At 37.7% G+C, this 26251-nt stretch overlaps 1 protein-coding gene across 1 annotated transcript in view; it reads right to left on the bottom strand.

Annotated features, from left to right (window-relative positions):
- RSPO2 (R-spondin 2) overlaps positions 1 to 26251 on the bottom strand; it is a 94536-nt gene that overhangs the window by 17844 nt on the left and 50441 nt on the right. The window contains exons 3-4 of the mRNA XM_042808834.1: positions 16102 to 16245; positions 14112 to 14300 (exon numbers count right to left, since the gene is read on the bottom strand). Of these exons, the coding sequence (XP_042664768.1) occupies positions 14112 to 14300; positions 16102 to 16245 (333 nt within the window). The remainder of the gene's footprint in view (positions 1 to 14111; positions 14301 to 16101; positions 16246 to 26251) is intronic.

Raw genomic sequence — 26251 nt, 5'->3', positions numbered from 1 at the left:
AAAAAAAAAAAAAAAAAAAAAAAAAAAAAAAAAAAAAGAAAGAAAGAAAAGTGATTGTAAAATGGCTTGGGTTTGAATGGAGCTTAAAGCTCCTCCAGTGCCAACCCCCTGCTGCAGGCAGGGCTGCCACCCCCAATTCAGTCTGCCCAGGGCCCCAGCCGGCCTGGCCTTGAACACCTCCATGGATGGGACACCCACAGTTTCTTTGGTCAGCCTGTGACAGTGCCTCATTGCCCTCTGAGCAAATAATCCCCTCCTATGTGAACTATTTGGAATCTAAGAGTTTGCAATCTTGAATTTCAGTATGGAGAAGACTGCAGAAATCCCACAGCAACCTCTATAATATCATTACTTTAGGCAGAAAAAGACTAGCACACGCACCTGAGGGATTCAGAATAGCAACTAGAAGTCAGTACATTTCAAAAAGCATTTTGAAAGAAGCCAAGGAATCTGTTTAAACACACACACTCCTCCGAAAAGATGTTCTTCAAGCAGCAAATGTTCAATAACAAAATTATAATTGAACTAGTATATTTGATGAGTTTTCAAAAGCCTGAACAAGAACTGTGTATTAAAAGAAACATCAAGAGCTAGAAAAGATTGCTAGAAAAGCAAAATTATTGCACCAAATCATGTGGTGAGCAGCAGTAGCTGTTATCACCTCATTTTCTGAACAACAGTTTAAACTTGAAACCTCCATGCCTTCCCGTTATTTAACTTTGGACAACCAAACAACTGGAAGATACTGGCTCTCAGCATGGGTACCAAGGTGCCCCATTACTGTTCACTGCCTTTTAAAAATATGGGGTTTTTTTATTATTAAAGTTTTCTCAGCTCAATTCCATGTTTATACGAACACAGATGTGACAGGACAACTTTGAAGACATTTTTAAAAGACTGCAACTTTTTGCTAGCAGAATGTAAATATAACTGAAGACCGAGGTACTTTTTATCACTAGCAGGAAATTGCTGTGCTTCATAAAGCATTCGGAAAACCTGACTATTTCATCACCAGTTTTAGCACCGTCTCTTTGAGGACACACAGTTATACCTATTCAATACAAACGAAAGGGCTGACAGGAGCTGAGGAAGTAAATTATCAGCTATTTAGCTTGGACACAGCGTATGACATTTTCAGAATCGAAATGAAAATATGAATTTCTAATCTTCTCAAATTAGCACGCCAGATTATTGCATTCAAGTGTTCTTTCATGGATAACACTTGATTTTTTGCTGCTGACCAGGTTTTGCTTAAATACAACGAAAGGAAGCCCTTCAGAAACACACCGTATCCTCAGTCCTACATGGCATCATTCTGTTCTTCACAAAACATATACCAAGAGCTTTCATACAGAAATATATCAGAGCTTTCATGGGAATAAATAAGACACAGCAGACAATGAAAACTCCTAATCAGCACTATTTGGGGTTGCTCGTCAGGTACAAGCTTCACAACCCCATTGAGTCAAATGTAATGAGTCAGTCTCAATGCCATCAGTAAAGATTAAAAATCATGAGATTTTAAAGCAATAATTACTTTGCAGTGCTTTTTATTTCATTTCTGGTGCTGAAACATTCAGAATGTCTGTGTTTTCAGACTTTCTCCTGCAGTTACAATGACTGAAAAACTGTTATTATGCAGTGGTTTCAGCAGCTGAGCTCTAAGAAATCAGTCAACTAGTGACAAAACTCATGCATGAAAGGGAACTCTCATTAGTGACCTCATTAATATTTTGTTTACTTCCCTGAATCACCTGAAATCCCTGAAAGTAATAAGGATAGCAGTTACTGCAAGAGTGATGCATGGCAACTTCCATGGCTCCAAGCATTCTGTTTAAGGAAGCAATCAGGCTTTCTGCAAGAGTCCATGCAAACTGAGAGTACAGATTACAGTAGATTCACTGCTGATACAGCATACCTTCCTTTGGGCAGCTGAAGTGTTGCAATGCTGACCGTACCAGAGTTTTGCTTTCAGAAAAAGCATCTTTCTGAGGTCAACTATTTACTTTTTTGGAAGAAGGACAAATGTTCCATGTAGCTTTATTCTCAGCAAAGGACCCTTCCTTATTCTTTTGTGTAATACTGTAGAACAAAACCATCTGAAAAAGTAGTCTAAGAGGTATAAATCTAGACAGAACAGTTCAAATGCCAGTGAATTTTCAGGACTTTTTTTACCACATAATGAACAGTCCTCTGGTTCACATAATTAATTGCATAATTAGATGAAATTTTTGTTCACATAAAAAGTAGTAACAGTCCTACCAATGGATCCACATACTATTCTAATAGCCCTGAATGAGAACAACGAACAATGTCTAAAATAACTTTCTAAAGGTTCCTCTGTAACATATTTCTCCCAGCTTTGAAGAGCACATAGCAGTGCACTCAGCTACAACTGACTCCAGCAGCTCTACTTATTCTATACTCATCCACTTGAGAGAGGTGTATCTTTTTCTTTTTGATTTTTTTTTTAATCTTTTTTCTATGACAAACATCTCTCTTTTAGGTACAGATTTCTCAATGAAGTATGAAGAACTGCAGTTATTTTCTGGCTCGTATTTTAATTTTGCTACTAAATTCTGAGCTCCTATTTATTTTGTGGAGTAATTACTTATTACAAAGCAGCCACATGTGCTTCTTGCTTTCTACCAATCTTAGAATAATGAAAATTTGCTGGAGCTCCTCTTGACTTCTGTCCATAGGCATGAAAAAGCTCTCACTCATCTGTGCTGTTAGAGATTAATAGATGCTCACCTATAGAGCAACACCGACTTATTCCATTTGAGTATCTCATACAAAGAGGCTGCGACTGCTTTGTGACCTGGAATCACAGTCTGAGATACAATTAGCTCAAGACACTGTAAAAAAAAGAGGTGGGTTTTCTCCCCCTTCAATAAAAGTCTGGAGTTTTGTTTTATTCCCTCAAAAACTAATTCTGATAGTTGGAAGAAAAGTAAGAGAATGAATATACTAATCTTTCATAACATTCTCCACCCCAAAAACATTATTCTGCAAAGAATGCATGAATCAATATTTTGTAGAGTTTGAAATTTTAACAATTACTTAATAAAATCACTCCAGCTGAAAGAAATATTCAGCATGTTATAAAACTTCTTATGAAACACACTGCCCTTCTTTGGGCATCCCTACCACTGAGTTCTGCAAAAAGTATAAAACCTTGTTCTCCTTTTCATTGCCTTAGCTGCAAGAAAAATGAACCTTATTTCAGAGGAATTTTCCATTTATATGTGTAGGACTCACGATCCACTAGCTTCCCTCGCTCTCAAATGAGGTATTACAGCCTACGCTCAAGCTGGCACTGGATTGCTGAGCTGATTAGGAAAGTCTGGTGGCAGAATAATTGTGTACTGAGTGAATGCTGCATATTACAGCTGATAGCATCTATTCTCATATCCTGTAGAGATCCTTCAGTGATTATGAAAAACTGGTTCTGAACATTTCATCAAAATGTCAGTATTTTATATTATAAAAAAGACACAGTCTGTAATGACTTTGAAACCAACTTCCTTTTTGCTTCATGAGTTACCCCCCTGTATCTTACCACTGCACTTTTTTTTAAAACTAGAAACCTTCTACCTATCCCAGTTTCCAACCAGAGAAATGGTTTGAAGCCTGGCACGGGATTTGCTCAGGAGATATTTTTCAACTCTGGAGTTGTTATGGCTCATAAATTTCCTCAGCCATCAGTTACCAAACACAAAATCTTTCCTTCTGTTACAAATACACTCAAAAGAGTTTTATTACACATACAAATCCTAGTGCTATATGGCAAAGTTGTGAACTGACTTCTAGTGTGTCTCTCCTGCACAATCTTTTGCAATGCTTAAAATTTATTCTTTGTATTTTGCCAAATTGGGAGTTTCTTTGCTAGGCCTCATAAAAGTCATTTCTTCCAGTTTAGACGTTATAAGGAACAGATGGTAAATCAGGAGGTAACAATCTAATCCACAAATTCAGAGTGAAAATACAATGCTGGAATTTAATCATCTTTGAGGTAGTTAAACTAGCTGTGTTTTATAAACCACTTAGACATTTGTCATCTCAAGTAGCAGATAAATAGAGCAGATTTCTTTGTACTGGAGATGCCACGGGACTAAAGCTAAATAAAATATACCTTCAAGACAACTGTGTTGGATCTGACCAAAGCTGCCTGGCATACACATCTTGTCAAGAGGTGAGATTTTCACTCTAAATGTAACAAAGGAAGAAAAATAAGTTTGACTGTTTTCACAGTCCTATTTCTACCATGCTGAAATTGCTCACATAGGTACAATTGGCAACCCATTCAGGATGTCCACATTTGTATCCAACAGGTAAGCAGAATAATTTAAGAGCTGCCTGTCATTTTCATTGGAAATTCATTATAACACCTGCCACAGTGCTATCATAGGATATTAACATCACTAGATATATGGGTGATCTTTATGTTACGTGATAGTGCAACTCAAACATAGGTTTTTGGAAGACATGTCCCGTTTGAACTTTTTAAACAAAGTTCTCAATAAATCTCATATGACAGAAAGCAACTGCTCTGCTAGGTATCCTACTGCTGCTGCTCTCTGCAGCTAGATACTCTCCAGAAGTCTGACTTTGTACCAGGTTCTCAGAAGGTATCCAACTTGGTTTCTGAAGAGCTAAGTGTAAAGGCATGCTCACAGAAAAACCAATACATGGTAACTTGTTTAAAAGGCTTGAAACATACAAATATGTGAGGAGCCAAGCTAACCAGCTTCTACAAGAAAATAATACCTCAAACAAACAGTCTTAGGAGACTGTACCATTGCATACATGTATTGCAGGCAATAGATGTGTAGAGCATAACACTGAAGTGCTATACTTAGAGGTGCTGGGCAGTGCAAACGCAGCCTTAATTTGAGATCCAGTTTCCTTATATTTCATTTAATATATTATTGATATATTTGATTTGATATTATTATTTGATTTAATATTTGATATTAATATTTACATATTAAATGGTAAAGGATACAGCAGATTCTAATATAGTGGCAGGCAGTTAATATTTTGTGAACCTTCAGAATCAGTTATGCCAGTTTAGACACCCCAAAGAAATAAATTGAAGAGAGAAGACCAATTGCCAAGGCATAAAGGAGCCCTTCTGGGGACCAAATATATTGACTGCATATTGTTTCTGTCATAATACCACATCTATCCCTGATCATTTGGGGCAAAATGCTATACTGACTCAGGCACAGTTCTGAACTACGCCTGTGGTACGCAAAGCTATTTCACTTGTTACTACTCATTTAAGACTAATTTGTATCTACAGCTACATTTAAAAATTATTTAAACCTACTCAAATTATTAATGAGAGACAATGAAATAGCAATAAAGAATAGGGAAGCCCCATACATTATTAAAACTGTTGCTTTCTATTGCTTCCTTTCACTGCTAGTTACAGCTACTCCTCTTCTAAACATCATCTGCAGGCCCTTTTGTAGTGATTCAGAATGAACCCAGAACTTGAATCCTCTAAGAAGTTCTATATTCATATCTGAAGCGTTAAGCAAAAAGCATTATAGGAACCAGTGGTGTCCAAGCTTTCCAATCTGAGGTAAACATTATCCTAGAAAGCTCTTAAAATACATAATCACAGCCTCCATTTTGCTCCTTCTGCGCATCTCATAAGAGGTAAAGAATGCAGCCCTATCTAGAAGCAATCAACAAATGATTTCCACAGCACATCCTTAAAAAACAGTGCAGTTGACTCCAGGGGTTTAACCTTGGTGGTGATCACATGAGAGCAGCTGGGGAAACTGCTTCTCCACCTATTCCCTGTTGGCCTTCCCCTTTGACTCCTGAAGCCAGCTGGTGCAAGCTAATTTAATTAAATCTGACCTACAGCAGAGCAATAGAAGCTGTTGCATTTATAAATTGAGCAGTGTCCCCTTCCAGAATTTTGTAAGCCTCTCTGTAATAACTATTGGACAGGAATAAAACGTACAAGAAAATGAGACCCCCAAATTAGCATTCGTGAGCCATGCATCTCTACAGAAAATAACAGTTCCTAATCACAAATGCTACCTCATGTCCTGAAAAATCTGCACAGCACAATGCAAGACCTAATAAATCCTGTTTCTCAGTAGAGGCAATCAGCTCTTGCATAGCATCACACTGACATTTTTAAATTCTTTTAGTTTCTGGAGCTCCCTTACTCAGCACACCAGCTCAAGAGTCTCTGAACTGCATATCACTGTGCCTGATGCGAAGTCAGCCTTTCTCAGATTCTTTCCTCTCTCATTCTTTTTTGCTGAATTCTTCACTCTCTAAGTTTCAACTGCCTGGCTGTGGAATAGGAACTAACAATTTCTGTTGAATTCAACCTGAACCCATGAGGCCTGTGTTGTGGGTTACCTTAGGTTGCCACTAGCTATCAAGCAAGCAGGGTACAGCACTCAAAATGATTCTCCAGAAGAAGAAAGCTATCACAAAGGGTAAAGATAGGCTATCACGATCAATCAAGTAACAGAAGCATAAGAAGCTCTTTGCTTAACAGCCAAGCAGCTGTAATTAGCTGCGAGTACCCTGCTAGCCAGTCAGAAGGTAATGTATACTTGGATAATTTACTTTGCATTGGAAGTGTGTAGGGAGTATGCACACAACTGTGGCTCAGCTGAAGAGTTTTAACTATTTAAAATGACAATGTAACTGTTGGCAATCACATCTGCATCCAAAGAATCCTATTTCTGTCACAGCTGGTTAGAGATACCAATCCAATCTTGCAGGGCAGGGCCCAACACTGAGAGTCACACGCATTTTCTTACAGCATTCTTTATTGAGAGGATGCAGAAAGTATCTAAATATTGCATATGTAAATACCATGTCTACTATGATGAAGTCTCACTACTCCAGTCACTGTTGCTGTTGTTTATGGAACAACACTTCCAATACCTGAACACTGCCATTGTTAACACTGCTGGAATGATGAACTGCACTGACGAGGAGTATCAGAATCACCCAAATATGCTGTCAGAATATGGTCCTGTACCAATGTACAGTGGTACAACGAGTGAGGAAAGGCTTAGTGAATCCTAGAATCCTTAAAAATGATCAGAATGCTTTGCAGACATACCGCACCTGGAGCAGATGCATCTCCAGACCTGCTACACCCAGCCCCATGGTCTGGGAGAGAATGTGCACAGAATTCTGCCTCACTCATTGATCCTTAGGGAGGAAAAAGTAATCTCAGGTAGGTGTATGTTTGCAGGTTTCTCTGCTGTGACTGCAAACAGCAAACACTGTACTGCATAAAAAGGAACTGTCTGGCTGAGAAATGAGAAAGCATATGGGTTTTCCACGTACAGGTGAATTGTAGTTTCAGAATGAGCAAGAGACAAAACCAACAGGAGTTACTTCATAAAGGCATGGACAATAAAATTTGTCAGGTACCTTTTATGGACAAATGCAATTTATGCACTTGGATCAGCTACAACTGTTTCCAGTATTTGTATTTCCATGTGGATTAGCATCTGGCTCTCTTTTCACGTTTTAAACAATCCTGAACTGTGTAATTGCCATGGGACGGCTCTAACTCATACTCTGGTTATTTACAAGGATTTGCACTGCCATTTATTTAGTTATTCATTAAAAACAGATAACTCCCATCAGAGCTGCTGCATCAGATGATACTCACGCTACTTCTGAAATAAATTATGCTTAAGGAAACGCACATGTTGAAAGTATTTATCTGACCTAAGATACAAAAATGGCAGTAAGTAAATTGAATGTAAAACTTTTTAATGATTGGAAAAACAGTATGAAAGCCTTCAAAGGAAAAAGTTCCCTATTGCTTTACTTTAACTAAAAAGGAGGACTGAAGGATAATTTATACTGAAAAGGGAGAAATGTGTTTTAGCTGGCTCTCCAATAATTCACTGACAGTCTTCTGAAAGTAAGTTGAAAAATTATCCTGCTGCAATATGACAAAACAATGGCCAGACTGAAATGTCCAGTTAAGGTGAATAAAACTAAAATCCTGCACCCAAGTATATGCAGTCCTTTACAAGACATTCATTGGGCACTGGAAAACTGAAAAAGAAATCAGAATTCTTGAAGGATTCCATTCAAAGGTCAGTCTGTTCAGACAAATTTTACTTCTAGCCTTATTAAGGTACAATCATTTCTTATCTCTGATTAAGTCAAAGAACTAAGCCTCTTAAAACTTTTATAACAAAATGAGCCATTCACTAAATAAACAAACAAATCCAACCTAGGTTTCACTATAACAGCACTCCCCATGTGGAGTTAGGAGATGGACACAATGTCATAGAATCCTGGAATCATTCAAGTTGAAAAAGATGTCTTCAGGAACCCCTTCCAACTCAGGACTTTCTATGGTTCTGTGATGCCAGCCTCTACTAGCAGAAAATATGCTCCACTTCCCAAACCACTTCACTGATCATTTGTTAGACAAGTTGTGATAAAGGTGCAACATTTTCTATCTCTTGATTTGACAAGAAGAACATTATAGGAGTCTATCAGAAGCCTTGCCCTTGTTGTACCCTCATCCATAGAGGCAGCTGTTTCATCTCAGAGGTCAATCAGGTTCAAACCCATGCTCGCTTGAAGACACCACATTTGAAAACACTTTCTTGTCCTTCATTTGCCTGGAAGCAGTTGTCTCGAAGACTTATTATATGATCTTCCCAGGAAGTGAGGTAAAGCTGACCACCTCTTAGTTCCCCAGGCCTTCCCCTCTGAAGATGAATGTAACATTTACCTTCTCCATGTAATTACTAAATAACTACATTAACAGCCATATAACCATGTTACGATATCTTAGCTTGAACCTGAAGGACACACTACCATAACAGTTGAGCTCACTCTTATAAAATGCAGAACTTCACTCATCAAAATACAAGGTGACATTCTTCTTTGATATACAGATATATAATTTTTTTAAGGATTGCTAGACAAATTAATCTTAAATATTTTGTGTGCAAAGTAAACTTTAAAATAAGATTTCATAAATTAATTCAATCATTTCCTCATTTATATGACTAAACAACACATTACGCTGTATAATAAATACTATTTATATTAACCTTTCTATACCTATCTTACAGCAAAAACATCAATACATCATACTGCTTTTTTCAGGAGTTAATAGATTTGTTATTCATCAACATGTATCAAAAGGTATCTACTCACCTTTCAGCATTATTATACCTCAGTTTTCTTTACTGCTTTGAAATGAAAGTATGGAGGAGTGCACTCCTCCAATAACCAATCACTAATTTTCCTATCCCAACAGCAGGAGGGAAAAAGACAAATAAAACATATCTGCACAGGAGTTGGGGTTTTTTGTTTGTTTCTTGCTGTACTTCAATTTGTAATGCACTGTTGGCAGAGAGGTACACCATCCAACTTTTATCTGCAAATCTATGAGGCGTCAGGTGTAGAAACACTCCAATACAGATTCTTACATGCATTATAAAGCTTTCAAGTTTCTTGAAAATTAACACAGCCCTTAAAAAATATATCAAAGCTCTTAAACTAACATGGAGTACTATATCTGCATCTCTACAGTAAAACTGCTAGTTTTAAAGTGCTTTCTTATACTGCCATAGTACATTAAATTAAGTATACATCATGGTGCATCTCTTTTAGATTGTGAGGCATTTAGCCACAGACAAGTTAACAGATCAAATAATAATTAGGTAAAGTAATAATCAGAACTTTCAACTAAGCTTTAATTTGGATGAAAGCTAGATTCAAATGCGTGAATCAGAATTACACTTAAAATATTAGACACAATTTAGATGTTAGTTAAAATTAAATGATACAAAAGAGGAGATCTCAGTAGTATAGGAAACATGGGAAAGACTTGGTTTGTTCTTTTTCCCTTTGGGCATTCATTCTAGCCTCTCTCTAACTGGCAGTGGCAGAGATCAGAAATTCTGAAATCTAGTCAGGAAGAACAATGTTCTTTCAGTTTCACAGCCACAGATTGGTTGGTCTCCTGTCCAACTTCCTGCTCTCAGTAGGGTCAAGGCCATTCAGACCACACTGTTCAGGGCATTGTCCAGTCAGGCCTTGGAAACTTCAAAAAGATAGTGACTGCACAGTCTACTGGACATATCTACCTCAGTATTTGACCGTCCTCAAGAAGAGGACAGGTCCAGGAACAGAAAGAACTGTCTTTGCCACTCAGGCAAACTGCTCTTGCACCAATATAACATCACCAAAAAAAGAAACAAACTGTGGTAGTGATGTGTATTGAGTCCAGTCTAGAAACAGCCCTAGTATTGGCTCTCAAAAGGCAGATGGTATTTGTAGGTACTGTGAACTGAGACACATGCAATATAGAAAAGTGCATCCTGGCTTACAAACTTTTCAAGATCGCACACTTTAAGGTAGATGCAGTCAAAAAGCTCAAACATAATAATCTCTCTGGTCACAGAGATCACTCACTCTGGTGCTGCATTTATTTTGACCTCTTTTGTAATTGCCTTTTAGAAAAGAGAGATTCTTTGTAGCTGAAGGGAACCTCATGAAATTCAACAGAGACAAGTGCAGGGTACTGCACATGGGAAAGAAGCAGTTCTTGAAAAAAACTACAGGATAGGCACTGACTGGCTGAAGGGAAGGCCCTGAGGTGTCCTGCTTAAAACTGAGTTAAATGTGAGCCAGCTACATGCCCTGGCAGCAAAGAAAGCAAACAATATACTGACTGTACTAACAGGACAGCACGGAAGTGATCGTCTCCTTGAGCAGTAGGTTGGAATATGTGACCTCTCTAGGTTCTTTCCAACCAGTATTATTCAATGATTCTATGACTAAGTTGGGTGTGCAAGTAAAAAAAAATCTTATTAGCCTCTTCTAAATAAAACTTTCTTTACAGTCAAAGAGAAATCCAAATTTCCTCTGACTGATTTCAAAAGAAATTGAATGTATGTAGCTAGCATCAAGCTTGGCAGGGGAGGAGAGGATGACAAGGACATTTTTGATCCTTTGTAGTGCATGTTGTCAATTTAAACCATCATCTTTAACACATTCACTCTCAGAGGAAATATGTTGTTTTAAAAAAGGAAACATCCTGATTGGGCGTTTTTACTGTTGCTCCACCAGAAGTCTTGTATTCTTTAGCAGCAATAGGAAGATACAAGCTTTCAAAACTGAATCAAACAGCATAAAGTACATTAGGTTATATATCTTTGTTGAGGAAAGAACTCCCTCCCACCTCATGATGTTCTCCCTTTCAGCATTAGGAAATTAAAGCAGACACATCTCATCCTCATGTCCAAAATAAGCATTCTTGATTTGCACAGTGATTCTTATTGGAAATAACAGCTTTGTGTAGAGTAGTATTTGTGTATCAAGACAGCGTGAGGATCTGCGGTGTCATGGAAGACTAAAAGTAGAAAGCTGTTTAGCTTTGTAATACTTAACACAAAACATGAGTATTGCAAGTACCTGAGGGGTACAAACAAAAGAAGGCAAAATAAGTAATTTATTTATGTGAACTTGGGAAACATGCAAAAAGGAGAGGTAAAAAGTGAATACTTGTAGTAAGCGTGAAAAACCTTTAAGACAGCAATGTGTATCTGCCCATACTTCTGCTTGGTAATTTCCCCATTCCCTGTAACTGAATTGTTCTTTAAAAATATAATCTATTTTTCTTTCTTTTTGAGCTAAGGACTGATCAGAGAGAGACCAACATGTTAGAAGGCGAATGATCCAAGCCATCTTTTTCTAAGTGTAACCTCTTGCTGTATGAGTCACGTCACACCCAAGCCACAGGGTAGCATACATAATGTGAACAGATATACAAATGTGACAATCCCATCTGGTAATAACAGTTAAATCAGTTAGTACTGACAATAAGAAAATACTGCAAAGTAATGAATCTACTTTGAAATCAAGGAGAGTATCTTCTTACATGTTGCTGGCTTCAGTAGGAAAGAAGTGAAATCATCTTTCACTTGCATTCCAGCTTGCATCTCTATAACTCTGCACAGAATAGGAAAGCGATAAAGAATTCTTCATCAACAAGATTTGTACTACAGCCATATGGCCAGATGGGTAACATCTTAATCCCTGATAAATATGAAACTGAAGTATTTAGTAGGAAAACTGAATTTAACTCCATTCTTTTGCAAACGAAAAATCTGTTTCAGAAGTTTTTCTGTATTATGTATCATAAATAGTAACAGTAAAATGTACGTAAATAGAAAACATGCCAAAAGCACTTCATTTGACCCTGTTCAACCGAAAACATCCTTACTTCCTGTGCTCAATTTAATCCATTACAATCTGTGTGATTCTATACACTGAGAAGGTTCGGATGAAAGGATTTAACGTAGCTTCTCAACAGATATTTCCAGGGATTACGGCTCTTCGCTCATTGAGTGCCACTAACTGCATTTTTTCTGATTTCCTCAGTTAAAAATTTGAATTACAAAATTTCTAAAACGCTGCATTTTTTTCAAGTCCCAGAATCTCTTCTTTAAGAGAAGCTATCTAAAATCCACTTGAGTTTCCCCAAAACCAGCATCACTGCTTCCTGATACTTCACCATGATTGAGAAAGCAGCTAAGCATTCTAGAATGACTAAAAGGGCGGCCTGCTAGCTAAATGAAATACGATAAACAAGATTGTAGACCAACTGTGTAGAAAATCATAATTGAAACATACAACAAAGCAGGAGACAAGACATTTGGTACAGTAGCAATCACCAGCACTCAGCATGGAGAATGCACACCTGCAGTTTTGTACATATTTATTTTTTATCTCTAAAAATACAATCAGGGAATTCCACATGGTGGGAGGACAGGAAAGGACTAGCATCTTTAGGACCTGTGGGAAACCAGCCTTTCACTCTGAATTTGTACTTTCTGAAACAACTCTTCTGATATGTATTGAGAAAAAGAACAAAGATCTTGATGCTGACCAGACAGTAGTTTTCCTGACTAAAGAAAACCTACCTCTATCTTGAAATCCAATAAAAATAAGGTAAATCTTCAGTCTGTGAAATAAATTTCCAGATAATAAAATTTGACAGAGCAATCAGCATCAATTTTTACGGTTTTTTTCTTCCTTTCTCCAAAGTTGTGCATCTTGTAGGTTTTTCATCTCATCTCAAGATATATCACTTCTCTTCTGCACTGACAAAACTGATACCAAATCCAGTTATTCTGCTGGACAGAACAACTTTTTTTTCCCTTTTTTAATATGTAGACTACTGTCTTATTTTACATGTATTAGAAAACTAACCAATAAACTCAGAATGTAAGAACAAAGTCTTAAAAAATGTAAATAATTCAAATGATGATGATATGGGCCTTATATCACTTATACCATAGATCATTCTGATGCAGCTTAAGAACTCCACACAATCTCTTATTCGGGTTATGTTTAAAATTACTTGCAATAAGCTCAGAGTGTTTCCAGAGACTTCTGCTAATCACAGAGATCTGTATGAAACATTGGTCAGCCTCAGAGTGCAGTGTGCGACACTGCTGCTTACCTATCACATCAGTCATCTTTTGTTCACTCTGTTTTGTGATATTTTTACCAGATCCAGTTTGTAATTGACTGTTACTCCTTTTGTTGTGGAAATGAAATGCATGGTTCGGCCCTGACCAAAACAAGATATTCAGAACAAGTGACATTTTAGCTAATAGCTCCAGCTAACAATGCCACGTGTAAGTTTCTTAATTTAAATGCCCATAACACCAGCACTGTGTGTCACCTGCAGAAACATTTAGACTCATGACCTTTCCTGCAGTGTGCAACACAACTAGATATTCCACAGTCCCAACAGTTCTTATGCTGCAGCTCGAGCTATAACACGTTCCAGTCCTTTGATGAGTTACCTCTTTGAAAAACCACACCAGGAAAACAGTTTCACAGTCCACTGAGAGACTAATCATTGCCATGCTGAGCCTCTCCCTCAAGTCCCGCTGCAGAAATGAGGTCCACAGCAGCACTACCGCCTATCAGCCTCGTCTGGCAGAGCAGAGACGGGATTTCTGCTTTAGCTGAGATGAAATGGCTCTGTTTTCAAGTTAGAACTAGGATTTCTCTTAAGGAATGCTTATAAAGATTTTTGTGGCATGCTCTAGGCTTACCTCCTGGACAATGCCTCATGGCCATTTTACATCGTCTGGACTCCGCGATGGTTGGGCATGGTATCGTATCTTTCGCTGGCTTCTTCACTATTTGCCTTGTTCTCGTTTCCAGGCCCCACTTAAATCCACATGTTTTATTATTTCTGCTGCAAGTTCCCCATTCACTCCACTGACCAACTTCACAGCCTTCTGATAAAGCAAAAGAAAACCTATTAGATATTCTTCTGGTTCTCTCCTTCTCTTTTTAAGATGTTTTAATTAGCAAGGACCACTTAAATTAGAACGTACTATTTAAAAGATTTACTATTTACTGGCAAAAAATAGAAACAAAATATCTCACAGAATCTGAAAGAATCTTTTCAGTCTACACCCACCCCAAGCATAATAGAGTTACACTATTAATCCGCCTGTATGAACATCATGTCAGTCGCAAAGCCCTCCTAAAATCCTGAAATTGATTTTAATTTTCCTCTCTTTGATAAATCCTACTCATTTGTAACCTGGATGCGTACATCTCAGGAGTTCACATTTATAGGTCCTCTTCATCATGAAACAAAAGGACTTTTCCTGAAATGAGGAGTCTGTTCTGATAGCTCCCACATCTCAAGTAAAACACCAAGCTATGAGGCTAACAAAGTTGCCAGAAACAGCTCAGAGTTGCAAAGTAAATCTATACTAAAAAAACACATTTTCAGTTTTACATTCGAAAAAACTAAAGTCTGAACAAAAAAACTCAGTGCTACAGAGTTTATAGAGCCTGCAAAGAATTATCTACCCTGTTCTGAATCAAGAGAGTCAAAATATAGAAGACCAACTTGAGTTTCTACTGCTCACTCTCCTCTTTCTCATCTTTCTCATTTGTCCTGCATGTGGATGTGACCACCTATACACATTGCTTAAAGGACTTGAACATTTTTGTTGTTGTTGTTGTTTAATTTCCCCCTCCACCAGCAGAAAAGTGTTGGTTATAGAATGAATACCCAGTACAATACGTGTTATACAATCAGCAATCCATATGGGCTGCTATATCCAACTCCTTTGCTTCCCTGTTACTTGCAAAATAGAATAGGGGAGAGCTGTAGAGAAACTAAAAGTGACTCTGATGCCTGTCATGGTTTTATGGCTACTGCTGAGCTTCATGAACAGGGCATATGATCCAACTTGGCCTGTCCCTGGGTTCTGGACTCTGTGAAACAAAAAAGGAGCAGGTAGCTTATGGAGGTGAAAACTCAAGGGGCACTCAAGTTCTCATCAAAAAGAGGCCTTCCTGAAATCTTACAAATTCTGAGTTACAGATGTACATACGTGATGATGTACAGGACAGACCTTTCAGATGCTCAACAGCATTCCCAACAGTGTATTCTTTCAAAGTTTGGAAGAAATATATATATATAAAATAATGTAATATAATATAATATAATATAATATAATATAATATAATATAATATAATATAATATATATATATAATATATAATATAATATATAATAATAATATATTACTGTGGAGAGAGATATCCAGACACAATCTTTTAGTGAATATTTCTTGATAGGAATCATAGCATCATTAAGGTTGGAAAGCCCACTAAGATCATTTAGTCCAACCACTGACCCATCACCACCATACCACTAGACCACGTCACTCTGTGCCACATCTACCCTTTTCTTAAGCATCTCCAGGGTCAGTGACTCCCCCACCTCCCTGGGCAGCCTTCCCCAATACTTCACCACTCCTTCCGAGAATAAATTTTTCCTAAACCCAACCCAAACCTGCCATGGTGCTACTGAAAGCCATTACCTCTTGTCCTTTCACTGCTACCTGGGAGGAGAGGCCAACTCCCACTCCACTACAACCTCCTTTCAGGCACTCACTGTAGAGGAATTACTAAGTATTAGCTTAAAAGCAGTGTCATCAGCAATCAAACCTGGCCACCTGGCAAAAAAAAAAAAAAAAAAGTGGCTTCAGCAGCACTACTGGGCTGGAAGACTCACCCACACATTCCATGAGTTCTTCCAAGGCAGCAAATCCAGGTGGGCAACCTCTGAAACAGCGGCCTCTGTGGGAGTAGAAGCCAGCTTTGCATTTGGTGCAAAAGTCTCTGCTGAAGCAGGAGTCACAGTTTTCTATTCTGCATCCTGAATTGAAAGGATCATAAGGAACAAAAATGCTGCTAAGTTAGGGGAACCTTCAAATTGAAAGGATTTATAAAGGAATAGAATAGCAAAATCTTAAGAACTGTGTTGAGAAATACTGCCATCCCAAAATCTATCCACTATTTAGGAGAAACCAGTTAACTGTATTGCTTGTTCCATACATCCTTTTAATTCTATTGTATAATAAACAACGTTGATAAAAACTAAATGACTTCTGAGCTGATTAGATCTTTTTGGAGGAAAAATGTACATTATTTTCTGTTTTATTAATATTAAGAAACATAAAGCAAACAGGTTATTTTGCACTACATGTACTGCAATTGATTTATTATTTGTCGTCGCAAGCAGGATACAAATTTTTCCCTATTTCTCCTATAAAAAATACATGAAAACATTTATTTAGCTTTGTTTGATTTCCGTATCTACACATCTGCATTTCCTACCAGGCAAAAACAAATAATTAAATAGAACTGTTCTGGATGTAACTTCTCTATTATCGTTGAAGTCCATGCATAAAAGTTAACCTTTATTAAATGATTGAAAGACAAAGCAATAAAAATAATGAGGGGAAAACAAACAAACAAACAAAAACTATTGACTTTTAAAATATACAATTTCACAATAATTCACAGTAATTTCACAATAATTCTGGACAACTATCCTCCTCAGTAGATTACGGACTCGGAAGCAGACCATTCAGGAATTTGTTATTTCATACTACAAGTGGCAAACTGGTAATGAACTAGATAGCAACAACAATATGCACCCCTGTAAAACAGAAACACTTCCATGGAAGGCTATGGAAGTCCCTCGTACATGCACAGAAAAAATGCCTGGAAAAACTTTCAAAAGTAAAAGTTATTATATTTGAAACAATAATGAACACATTAGAGCTTATCAATTTTTATCCACTCCTTAAGCAAATGTGCTTAATTCATGTAAATTACATTAATTGTATCCTGTCTTCAGCTGAAGTTACAGCAATAAGCATTTGTTACTCGTTTCATGTAATGATGTACTAAATGTTTTGGTCATTCATGTCATTCATTTATTTTTCATTCTTTCTTCTCTAAGGCAATAAATAAATAAATGAATAAATAACCATAGGTACTTCTGAAATAGCCATTGGTATTCCACCCCCTGCACTGCAAATTTAGCCAATCTTTATGAAACGGATTTTAATATTTATTCATAAGCTTCAGGCTGTAATAGGGCATACCACAACACTTAAACTGAGTGGTGAGAATTGCTCTGTATAGAAACTTTCCAGATCAGCTTTCTTGTGACACTGGACAAGAAATCAGGCAGACAGCATAGAGGGGATTAAAAATAATAATAATAATAAGAAAATGTTGGCACATCTTTGGTGTAGAAAGGAGTCAGAAATCAAAATTTGAAGCCCTCCACTGCCAAAGATACACATTTCATTGTGTAGAGACAATCACACAATCCATTTCCTAGCAAATCCAGTATACAGCATTTCTGAAAGGGATTCCTAGAACTCCTGTGCATAACAGCAGCAAAATCTGCCTTCTTACCCGCAGTCTTCCTTTAGGAAATTCCCAAGATTTACCACTTCCTTCTCCCAAAGTTTGCACCAGGCTCCAAAGAACAGAATATCAATTTTCATGCAACAAATACTTCAAAATCACTTCCCTAGGTGAACTGTCTGCAAGGTTGTGTTACAATAGAGCCTTTGCCATGACAATTATATTTTGAAGACATAGTAGGGGCTCTTGGGCTATGGTTAAGGTTTCAAATATGAAACGCCTATTACTTAATCCATATAAGATGCAGTTTGGGGAAAAATACTAAAAAAAAATCTGAACATTTTTGAAATTGAAGCATTAATTCACCAGAGTGATAACCATTCCTGGAATGTGAGATCATTAGGTGCTATTTGTGACGTTTCAAACCATTAAAGATGCTCAAGCAGCTTTAAGCCTTGCAGGACAATTGGAATCAACTAAAGAGGTAAAGAAAGTATTCCGAAAGTTAGAAATGTTAACTTTCTACAAGCCTATTTTCAATCACAAACTATCAGAGAAGTGGTGGTACAGCAGTAGAGGCTGAACCTTACCAACAACATCGCAGTACATGTTGTTGCCATGAGACAGATGGCTGCAGAGGGGAAGTCTGACAGAATGATGTTTGATATGGAAGTGCCTATGAAGCCAAGTTGTGGAACTGAAACTGCACTCACTGACAGGCATCAGTGATTGCTGAAGCAAGTGTATGGAGATCAAACAATGGATGTGAGCACAGTGAGGTGGCAGGTGGTGTGTTTCAGCAGTAACAGTGACATGAAAGAAAAGCCACATTCCAAATGGCCACAGATAGCTGTCACACCACAAAATGAAGAGATTCTTGACCAGCTCGTCCACACAAATCAATGGATAATGACCAGGGAGCTGAATATTGGCTTCAGTGCACTGGAAATGATGGTGGCAGTGTTGGAATGTTGCAAATTTTTTGCCAGGTGTCTGTGCATGTGTGCAAATGCACACAATGTTTGTCAGGATCTACTGAACCAAAACAAAGTTGAAAGTAACCGTTTTCTGGATCCAATCATTACCAGTGGTGAGACATGATGTCACCAGAGTCAAATCAGCAGTCCACAGTGTGACAGCGTACGAGTTAACCATCGAAGAAAAAGCAGATGAAGTGATGTGTGGTGCTTTTTGGGATAGGAAATGGATGATCCTTCTGGATTTCCCTGGAACTTGGACAAACCACCAACTCTGACCACCACATCACGACACTGATTAAGCTAAAGGCTCAAACTTCCAGCATCAGGCCAGAGGAGAACACAACCTTTCTCTTGCAAAGATGATAACACATGGCCTTGTGCCAGCTTGAAGCCCATAGAGCATATTGCAAATCTTGGCTGGATTATCTTATCTCACCCACTGTATAGTCCAGAGTTGGTGCCTTCTTACTCCCATCTGTTCAACTTCCTAGCAATGATGCTGCTGTAGTAGCTGTGAAAAAAAGTGGACCATCTCCACACAGGCAGATTTTTATGAGTGCGGCATGCAGGCTCTTGTTCACTGCTGGCAAAAAAAAACAAAGCTAGTGGTGGTGACTATGTTAAAAATAGTGTTTTGTAGCTGAGAATTTGCTCTATTAAATTGTGCTCTTTGTACCTCTTGTAGCTCTCATGGAAATAAATAGGAGGCACTACTTTCAAAGCAGGCCTTGTAATTAAGAAAAGTAGCATTTAAAAAGTGGTTTTCTCTTTTACACAAAACAACAGAATAAAAATCTGAAAATATTGTTCACAGTTACTGAGCTGAACTGCTTCCTTCTGATTGCCATAGCTTTCAATCATTTGAACTTTTTCATCTTAGCATCTTATTTCTAAGTGTGGTGATGAAAAGTAGAATTCTCCTCAATTTTCTAAAGCCTTTTAAATTTACTAGCTAATTTTAATTGACTGGAACGTGAGACTTTTTTTGTTTTTAAATCATGACAAGACTCTTGACAAAACCAGTTGTGTGGATTCATTTTACCACCTGTAGACCTAATTGCATAATTAAGATTTTACATAGAAGCAATTCTGTAAAGGAAGGAAACAGATATTCACAACCCCCAGTATGCTTCCGAAATGCATTGATTTTTGCTCAAAAAATAAACGGAAAATTACGGTCACTATAGGCTTCCAGATAGACAGGGGTAACTGCTGAGAAATTCTGGAGCAAAAGTAGCAAGAAGGAGCCTAGAAATGGATGCTTTGGAGAAATAGAAGGCAGATGTCAAGGAGAGAATTAACTGATTAATTCAGTAATGCAGAAGAACCCTAAGGAGCAATCACATACCTTTGGCAGGCCAACCACTCTTGCAGGGCAACAAGAATCTAGGACACTTAGTCTTCAGAATCTGAGTGAAGAAAAGTTCTCCATTGCTGCTGTTCCCATCCAGCTAGCAACAAGAAGTCTGCACGTTAGAATCCTTACCTCTTCTTTCCCTTGCACTCAATTCTCAGTGGGTCTGCTTCCTACCAGACCCAAATACCTTCTATTTCTGCTTAACATCACGTCTCCCTATATCCCACTGGAACTAACTACCAGCTACTACATAGCCAGGATCTCCCAGACTCACTGTTGCACTCTCACTGTATCTCATCTAGCATAGTTTTTTCTTTCTAATGTTCCTATCTTGGTACTCAAAGGGAAGTTACATTATTGTTTCTGTCCTACCAATTCAAAAGGTATAAGACACCCATAAAACCACATGAAAACCAGACATCTTCCTCTGCTACAATCTTCATACGTCCATACTTCAAAATGCACTTAGAGGGGCCCAAAGAAATCTATGCTATATCTGATCAGCACACTCCACTTCTAAACAGATGGCACTTTTTAAAGTGTTACACCATATTCCCACAAGAGCTGTATGTAAATGCTACAAGATTCTGACTTCACTGAAATCCATGGTAAAGGTCCTAATTGCTGCAGCAAGAGCAATTTTAAACTAGTAACTTTTTTTTATGCCATCAGATAGACCACAGCCCACTATAATCACCCTAATGGACAAAAACAATATTAAAACCCCCTGAAGAGATACAATCTGTCATGACAAACACGCATTTGCAGAATGACAAGTGAGAAATGAAGCAGTCAGAAAAGCTGACTTTCTACAAGTCTATTTTCGATCACAAAGTGTCACAGGAGAGGTTGTAAATACACAGCTCCATGACTTCACCTCTCAGGGGAAAGGGTGGAAAAGAAGTCACTACTTTGGTGAAGCTGAGATGGGCTGAAATTAAGTTGAAGCGCACTGCTGAAGTGTCTTCAGCGGTTGGATGAAACAACGGTAAACAAAGATGTATCCCATCGATAGAGCTCTGAAAGCTTGATTTGTGATACAAAATATATACTGACTCTAATAGAAAGTCTATTGGTACTGTGCAATCTGTTTATTTAGCCTGAGAGAAGAGTAAGAACTTAAGTGACATTTCAGTGCAGCACAAAGATAGATTATGATACGTCACAGTGCTTCCATGCTTGAGAACAGCTACACAACATCCTCAAGAAAGAAGCATCACCATCACTCCCTGCATGAACTAGTACCGTGCTCCCACCTCAACCAATGGTCAGGAGACCCACAGAACCAGAGCATCAATACCTTTTCGTCCTCTGGAGGAAGAGAATATCTCCCTCAAAAGGGTCACTGTCAGAAAAGACTCTTAAAACAGAAATTTAAAACAACTTAGACTTTGCTTACTGAAACAGAGTAGCAAAAAAATTAGTTGTGGGCAAAATTTAGAAATTAAACTATTCTTCTACTTAATTTTCAGTAAGCAAAGCACCCCATGGTACTTTAGAAATAATTTTCTTCCAAACCATTTCTATTATATTATTATTTTATGTAATAGTCATGAAGCTTATATCAGTCAATATTAGAGAAACCAATCTGTTCTAGAAAAAGGGTATTTAGCTAATCAGCAATGAAATATTTGATTTAGGCTTTATGTCATTTATATTGATGTGAATACTGATATTGTATATCATTACAAAAATATATCTAATTAAGGTAGATAAAGTTTTCAGTATTTATAGGGCACTACATAAATGGTAAATTAAAGAACTCTGGAGGAAAGAGGCCTGGATTACAAGCCAAGCCCAATGAACTACAGTCATAAAAAGGTTTCCCTGGCCTGTGTTGACTTCCTGACAGTCATGGTAAGACAATTCTACTAATTCTTCTGTTATAATAAGCATTAAACAATTGACAGATTCATATTTTAAGGAAAAAAAATCAAAAGCCTGGGAATTCAAAATATAAATTAAACTTTGACCAGGTACATGTTTGGTCTGATTAATAAAAAAAAAAGCACTCCTGTGAATACTCAAGTCTTTACTGCAGTTAAAGAAAGTATGATGTTATTAAAACAAATACTGTCCTTCCACAGTACATCTGCAACTAGCAGTTAAGATGCCAGAATAAGATGAATTGTAAGGAAACATAATACCTTTGAAAATCAAATTGAAGCATAAAATGCTTCTACTTCTACTCTCACCTTTCTTCTGCAGCCCTGGTGCTCCAGTCTTTTCCCGAGGCTGCCATCCTGACTGCCTGCTAGCACTCCTTGGTACTCCATACCACCTCCTACACTGATTCCCATGCAGAATTTCCTGAGCTAGGAGACATTTCAAAAATACAGCTGGACTACACATTTCATAGAATCCTTAAATGGCTTAGAAAGATCATCTAGCTCCAACCCCCCGCCGTGGATTTCATAATTCACCTTGAAGACAGAAGATAAAGGCACGTGGGGGACACACGGGGCTGTTGAGAGCAGAAGATACGGCCAGAGCTAAAGTAAGCTCTGATGTGAGCAGTTCTTGTAAAGGATGGAGAATTAGCTGAGTGACTGATGGATTAGGGGAGATTTAGGCTGAATATAGGGATAAGTTTTTTGCAATCAGAGCAGTGAAGCACTGGAACAGGTTGCCCAGAGACGTGATGTATGCCTGCCCCTGGACACAGTCAAGACCTGAGCAAACCATCTAGCTGTAGAAATCTCTGTTCATTGCAGGGGAGATGGACTAGTTGACCTTTAAGGGTCCCTTCCAACTCAAACAATTCTGTGATTCTATGAAAAAACAGAGATCAAAGCATCAATTGGCTTTAAGGAAATAAAGGAGTAAAATCACAAGCAAAAGAGCTTCAGACTACAAGGGTGCTAACAAACTCCTAAACAGAAGAGACTTCAGTAGCTGAAGGATTTAGTATTAAAACTAGAAATTCTTTTCAAGCTGCAGCTTTTGGCAGTGGATGAACATGAGTCTGGAGAACAACAAATGCAGCCACTTGCCAGTAATCATTACTGAAGTTTACCCCAGGTCTATCATTTCACAGAGATCAGTGCTTGCAATATAAAATGCTGCTTATAAAATACCATAATGAGGATTATTATTATTATTTTAATAAATTCACTTACTAAACACTTAATATAGTTCTATTATGTTCTAATCTCGATTTATTATTAGTTGAGATCGTTTAAACAATTGCCAAACCACAGTGGTTTCAATTAGTATTTTACAAATACACAACTGCTATATTAAATCTAAATTGACTACAGCATTAAGAAATCTTTAATTCAAAGCACTATTAAGATTTTTTCTTGCCAGAATGGTGGAAAACACAAAATAAAGTCAAAAATTAAAAAAAAAAAAAAAAAAAAATTAGGAACACGACCAAATACTTACCAAGGAGCACTTGAACAACAAAAAAGTAGTGCAAATAAATAGAAAAAAAAAAGTCTGATGCCTCTGATGCCTGTACCATAATTGTAAATAAATAAGTAATTAAATAAACAGCCTCTGAGCTTCGTATGCTCTGCTATATTACCTAAGCAATAATTAAACCATTAGATATCAGTGATATCTTGCTATTTTGTAAGAAAGCTTAAAAAAAAAATCATTACCTCTCTTTACACAGTGAATTAACTTCATGTGTATCATAAATAATGGGTTAATAAGCTAGTTATTAAAAGCTCCTCTTTATCTTGTTTTCACTGAAGGCACATGGAACAGCTAATGACAATTTTAGAAATACCTGGTCCTCCCACGAGGAAAGAAGGTGAACATAAACAAATGGAGTTGCCAACTCAAGCTGAAGGGAACTGTGATTTCTAAACTGTTACCAGGTCCTCCGCCAAAAAAACTTACCACAGACACTGACCAGGTTGGAAGGTTCAAGACAGGCTTGAGAGATTAATTAAACCAAAGTTGAAACAACCACTGTGGTGACAGAGTTCATTCTATTCTTTTATTCAAATTTATTGTTTTGTTTTTCTCCAAAGATTTATTTTTCCTCCTCGCTTCAAAGTAATTAATTATGAAAATTTCTTGGAAAATTAATGAAGTGTAGCACTCTTCTTGGGCACTCTTGTGGAGGAAAGACCCAACACTTTTCAATTTCATGTTCAAGTGTTTCGACTTCAGTGTTCCAGATGAAAATAAGCAGGAAGCACTACACTGATTTCTAGGGAAAACCAATTTAGAAAGTACATGATTCACTGTTACTAGAAAAACAGTCTAGAACCATTCAGCAAATTCAAGAGACACATACTGCTTACATGTAGAAAAGAAAATCAGCCTTGAAATTCAAAATTTCCATAATTTTGGAGCTGTTGCACTTGGCTGTAGTATTTATTGTGTTACGTTTGGCACTAACTATGTTTGGCTTTTAAAATCATGTCAACATTTTCCATAAAAATATGTTCTATAGCTTCTTGAACAAAAATGGGCAAGTGTTCCAGTAATAAAACGTTAAACAGCGTTTGTGCCTGTAATGGCATTAATAGGGCAGAAATCATTTCAACCCAAGTAATTCAAGCCCTATAACTCACAGACAGATTTTAGTGGAGCCAGAATTTTTATTATTTTTAGCTGAGATAATACTATCTGAGCAATAGTCTGTAACAAGCTGTAACTAAAAGTATCTGACATCAAATAGGAAGAAACCTATTCTATTTTTCAGGAATGTTTATTTTATCTCAGCTTGAATCCATAAAATGTCCGTGTCCACAACGCAACGTGTGTACCATGCAAGATCACCAAACCAAGAGCAAAAATGCAGATATGATTTATAAATACACCAGTTGGCGATCACACCAAAATAAAAATACACAGCTCAAAAATCACTGGAGGGGAACCAGCACTGGTCTGGTAAATGCAACTGTATAATTATTCTCAGAGGGAGAGACTGTCAAAGGCATGAGGGTGAGTTAAATATCCAGCACTCAACACATGCCAATATAGATTGGACACAGCCTCACATTTGTGCTTTTCAAAACCAATCCTGTAATTCAGGAAAAAAGGCCACTTTCTGTAAGTGGTAAAAATGTAGAATAAGTGGTATTGAATTCACAGTTCACCTTTTGCAAGCTTTGGGGTTTTTTGGGACGGTTTGTTTGCTTGAAAGAAAGCAAAGAACAACTATCAGCACAGACAACATTTCCTATCTCAAAAACACAATACAGGCTAATACAAATACATTCACCTATTTCCCAAAACTGTAACAATATTCAAAAACATTTTATGTTGCCCAGCTTTTACAGCCCGCTCCCAAAAGGCTGAAAGCGGACAAGTTGCTGAATTCACAACCGTGCAATGAAAATTAAGGCCAAGCTCCTAAATTGTTTTACAGAAGGGATGTATAAATGCTATTCTGCTCTCATTGAACTCTTCATCAAAACCCGGCCACCTGGTACAGATTAGGCAGCACTCAACAGCACTACCTATCACAAAGCAAAGAATACCATATCCACTGCATCCGCACAGGGATCGGGGAGAAACAGGCGAGATGTCATTACGAGGGCTGGAATTTGGCCAGAGCACTGCAGTTAATGCTCTTATTCCAGCCAAAAGTGCCACAGAATGACCTCATAGGCCTGTCAAGATTATGTGCGATCTGAAGGACAGCACCCACTTCCTCACAACACAGTGCATCCCTGTGACATGCTGCAGGACCCACGGGAGAGTGCCCTACATTTAATGAACGTCTGATTAGTTCAGGAAGCAAAGGAAAGCTGTTTCTCACTTCAGGTTCTTCAGTTTGGTGACCTAATTCTGGTCAGACTATGACACATGAAAAAGCTATGAATTAGGGGTGGTAGCAATGATTAATAATCCATATGGGTAATTGTCCACATATGAGCATATGGAAAAATCGATACAAATAGGCACAAGTGCCAGATAGCAGTGAAACAACGTGCAGATACACCAGAGCACTCATAGGCTTTAACAGCCGTACTGTGAGGCACAAACACACAAACAAGGAACCTTGTTGCACATTAGCAGGTTGTAAATTTCCAAATAAAATGCAGCACTAACAGTGAAAGGTTGTTTGTTTGTTCTTAATAGTACATCTGTTTTATTAAAACAGCAACACTTACATATTAAAACATGTATGTTGTGAGGTGTCTGGTCACCTGAAAATTGTGTCGGAGCAAAAAGCTTGATAAGAAGCCCACCCA

The sequence above is a fragment of the Centrocercus urophasianus genome, unplaced genomic scaffold (assembly GCF_019232065.1).
Source record: "Centrocercus urophasianus isolate 14NV4802_14NV808 unplaced genomic scaffold, USGS_Curo_1.0 seq_11, whole genome shotgun sequence".
Classification (NCBI taxonomy): domain Eukaryota; kingdom Metazoa; phylum Chordata; class Aves; order Galliformes; family Phasianidae; genus Centrocercus; species Centrocercus urophasianus.
This window is presented reverse-complemented; position numbering and strand designations above follow the sequence as displayed.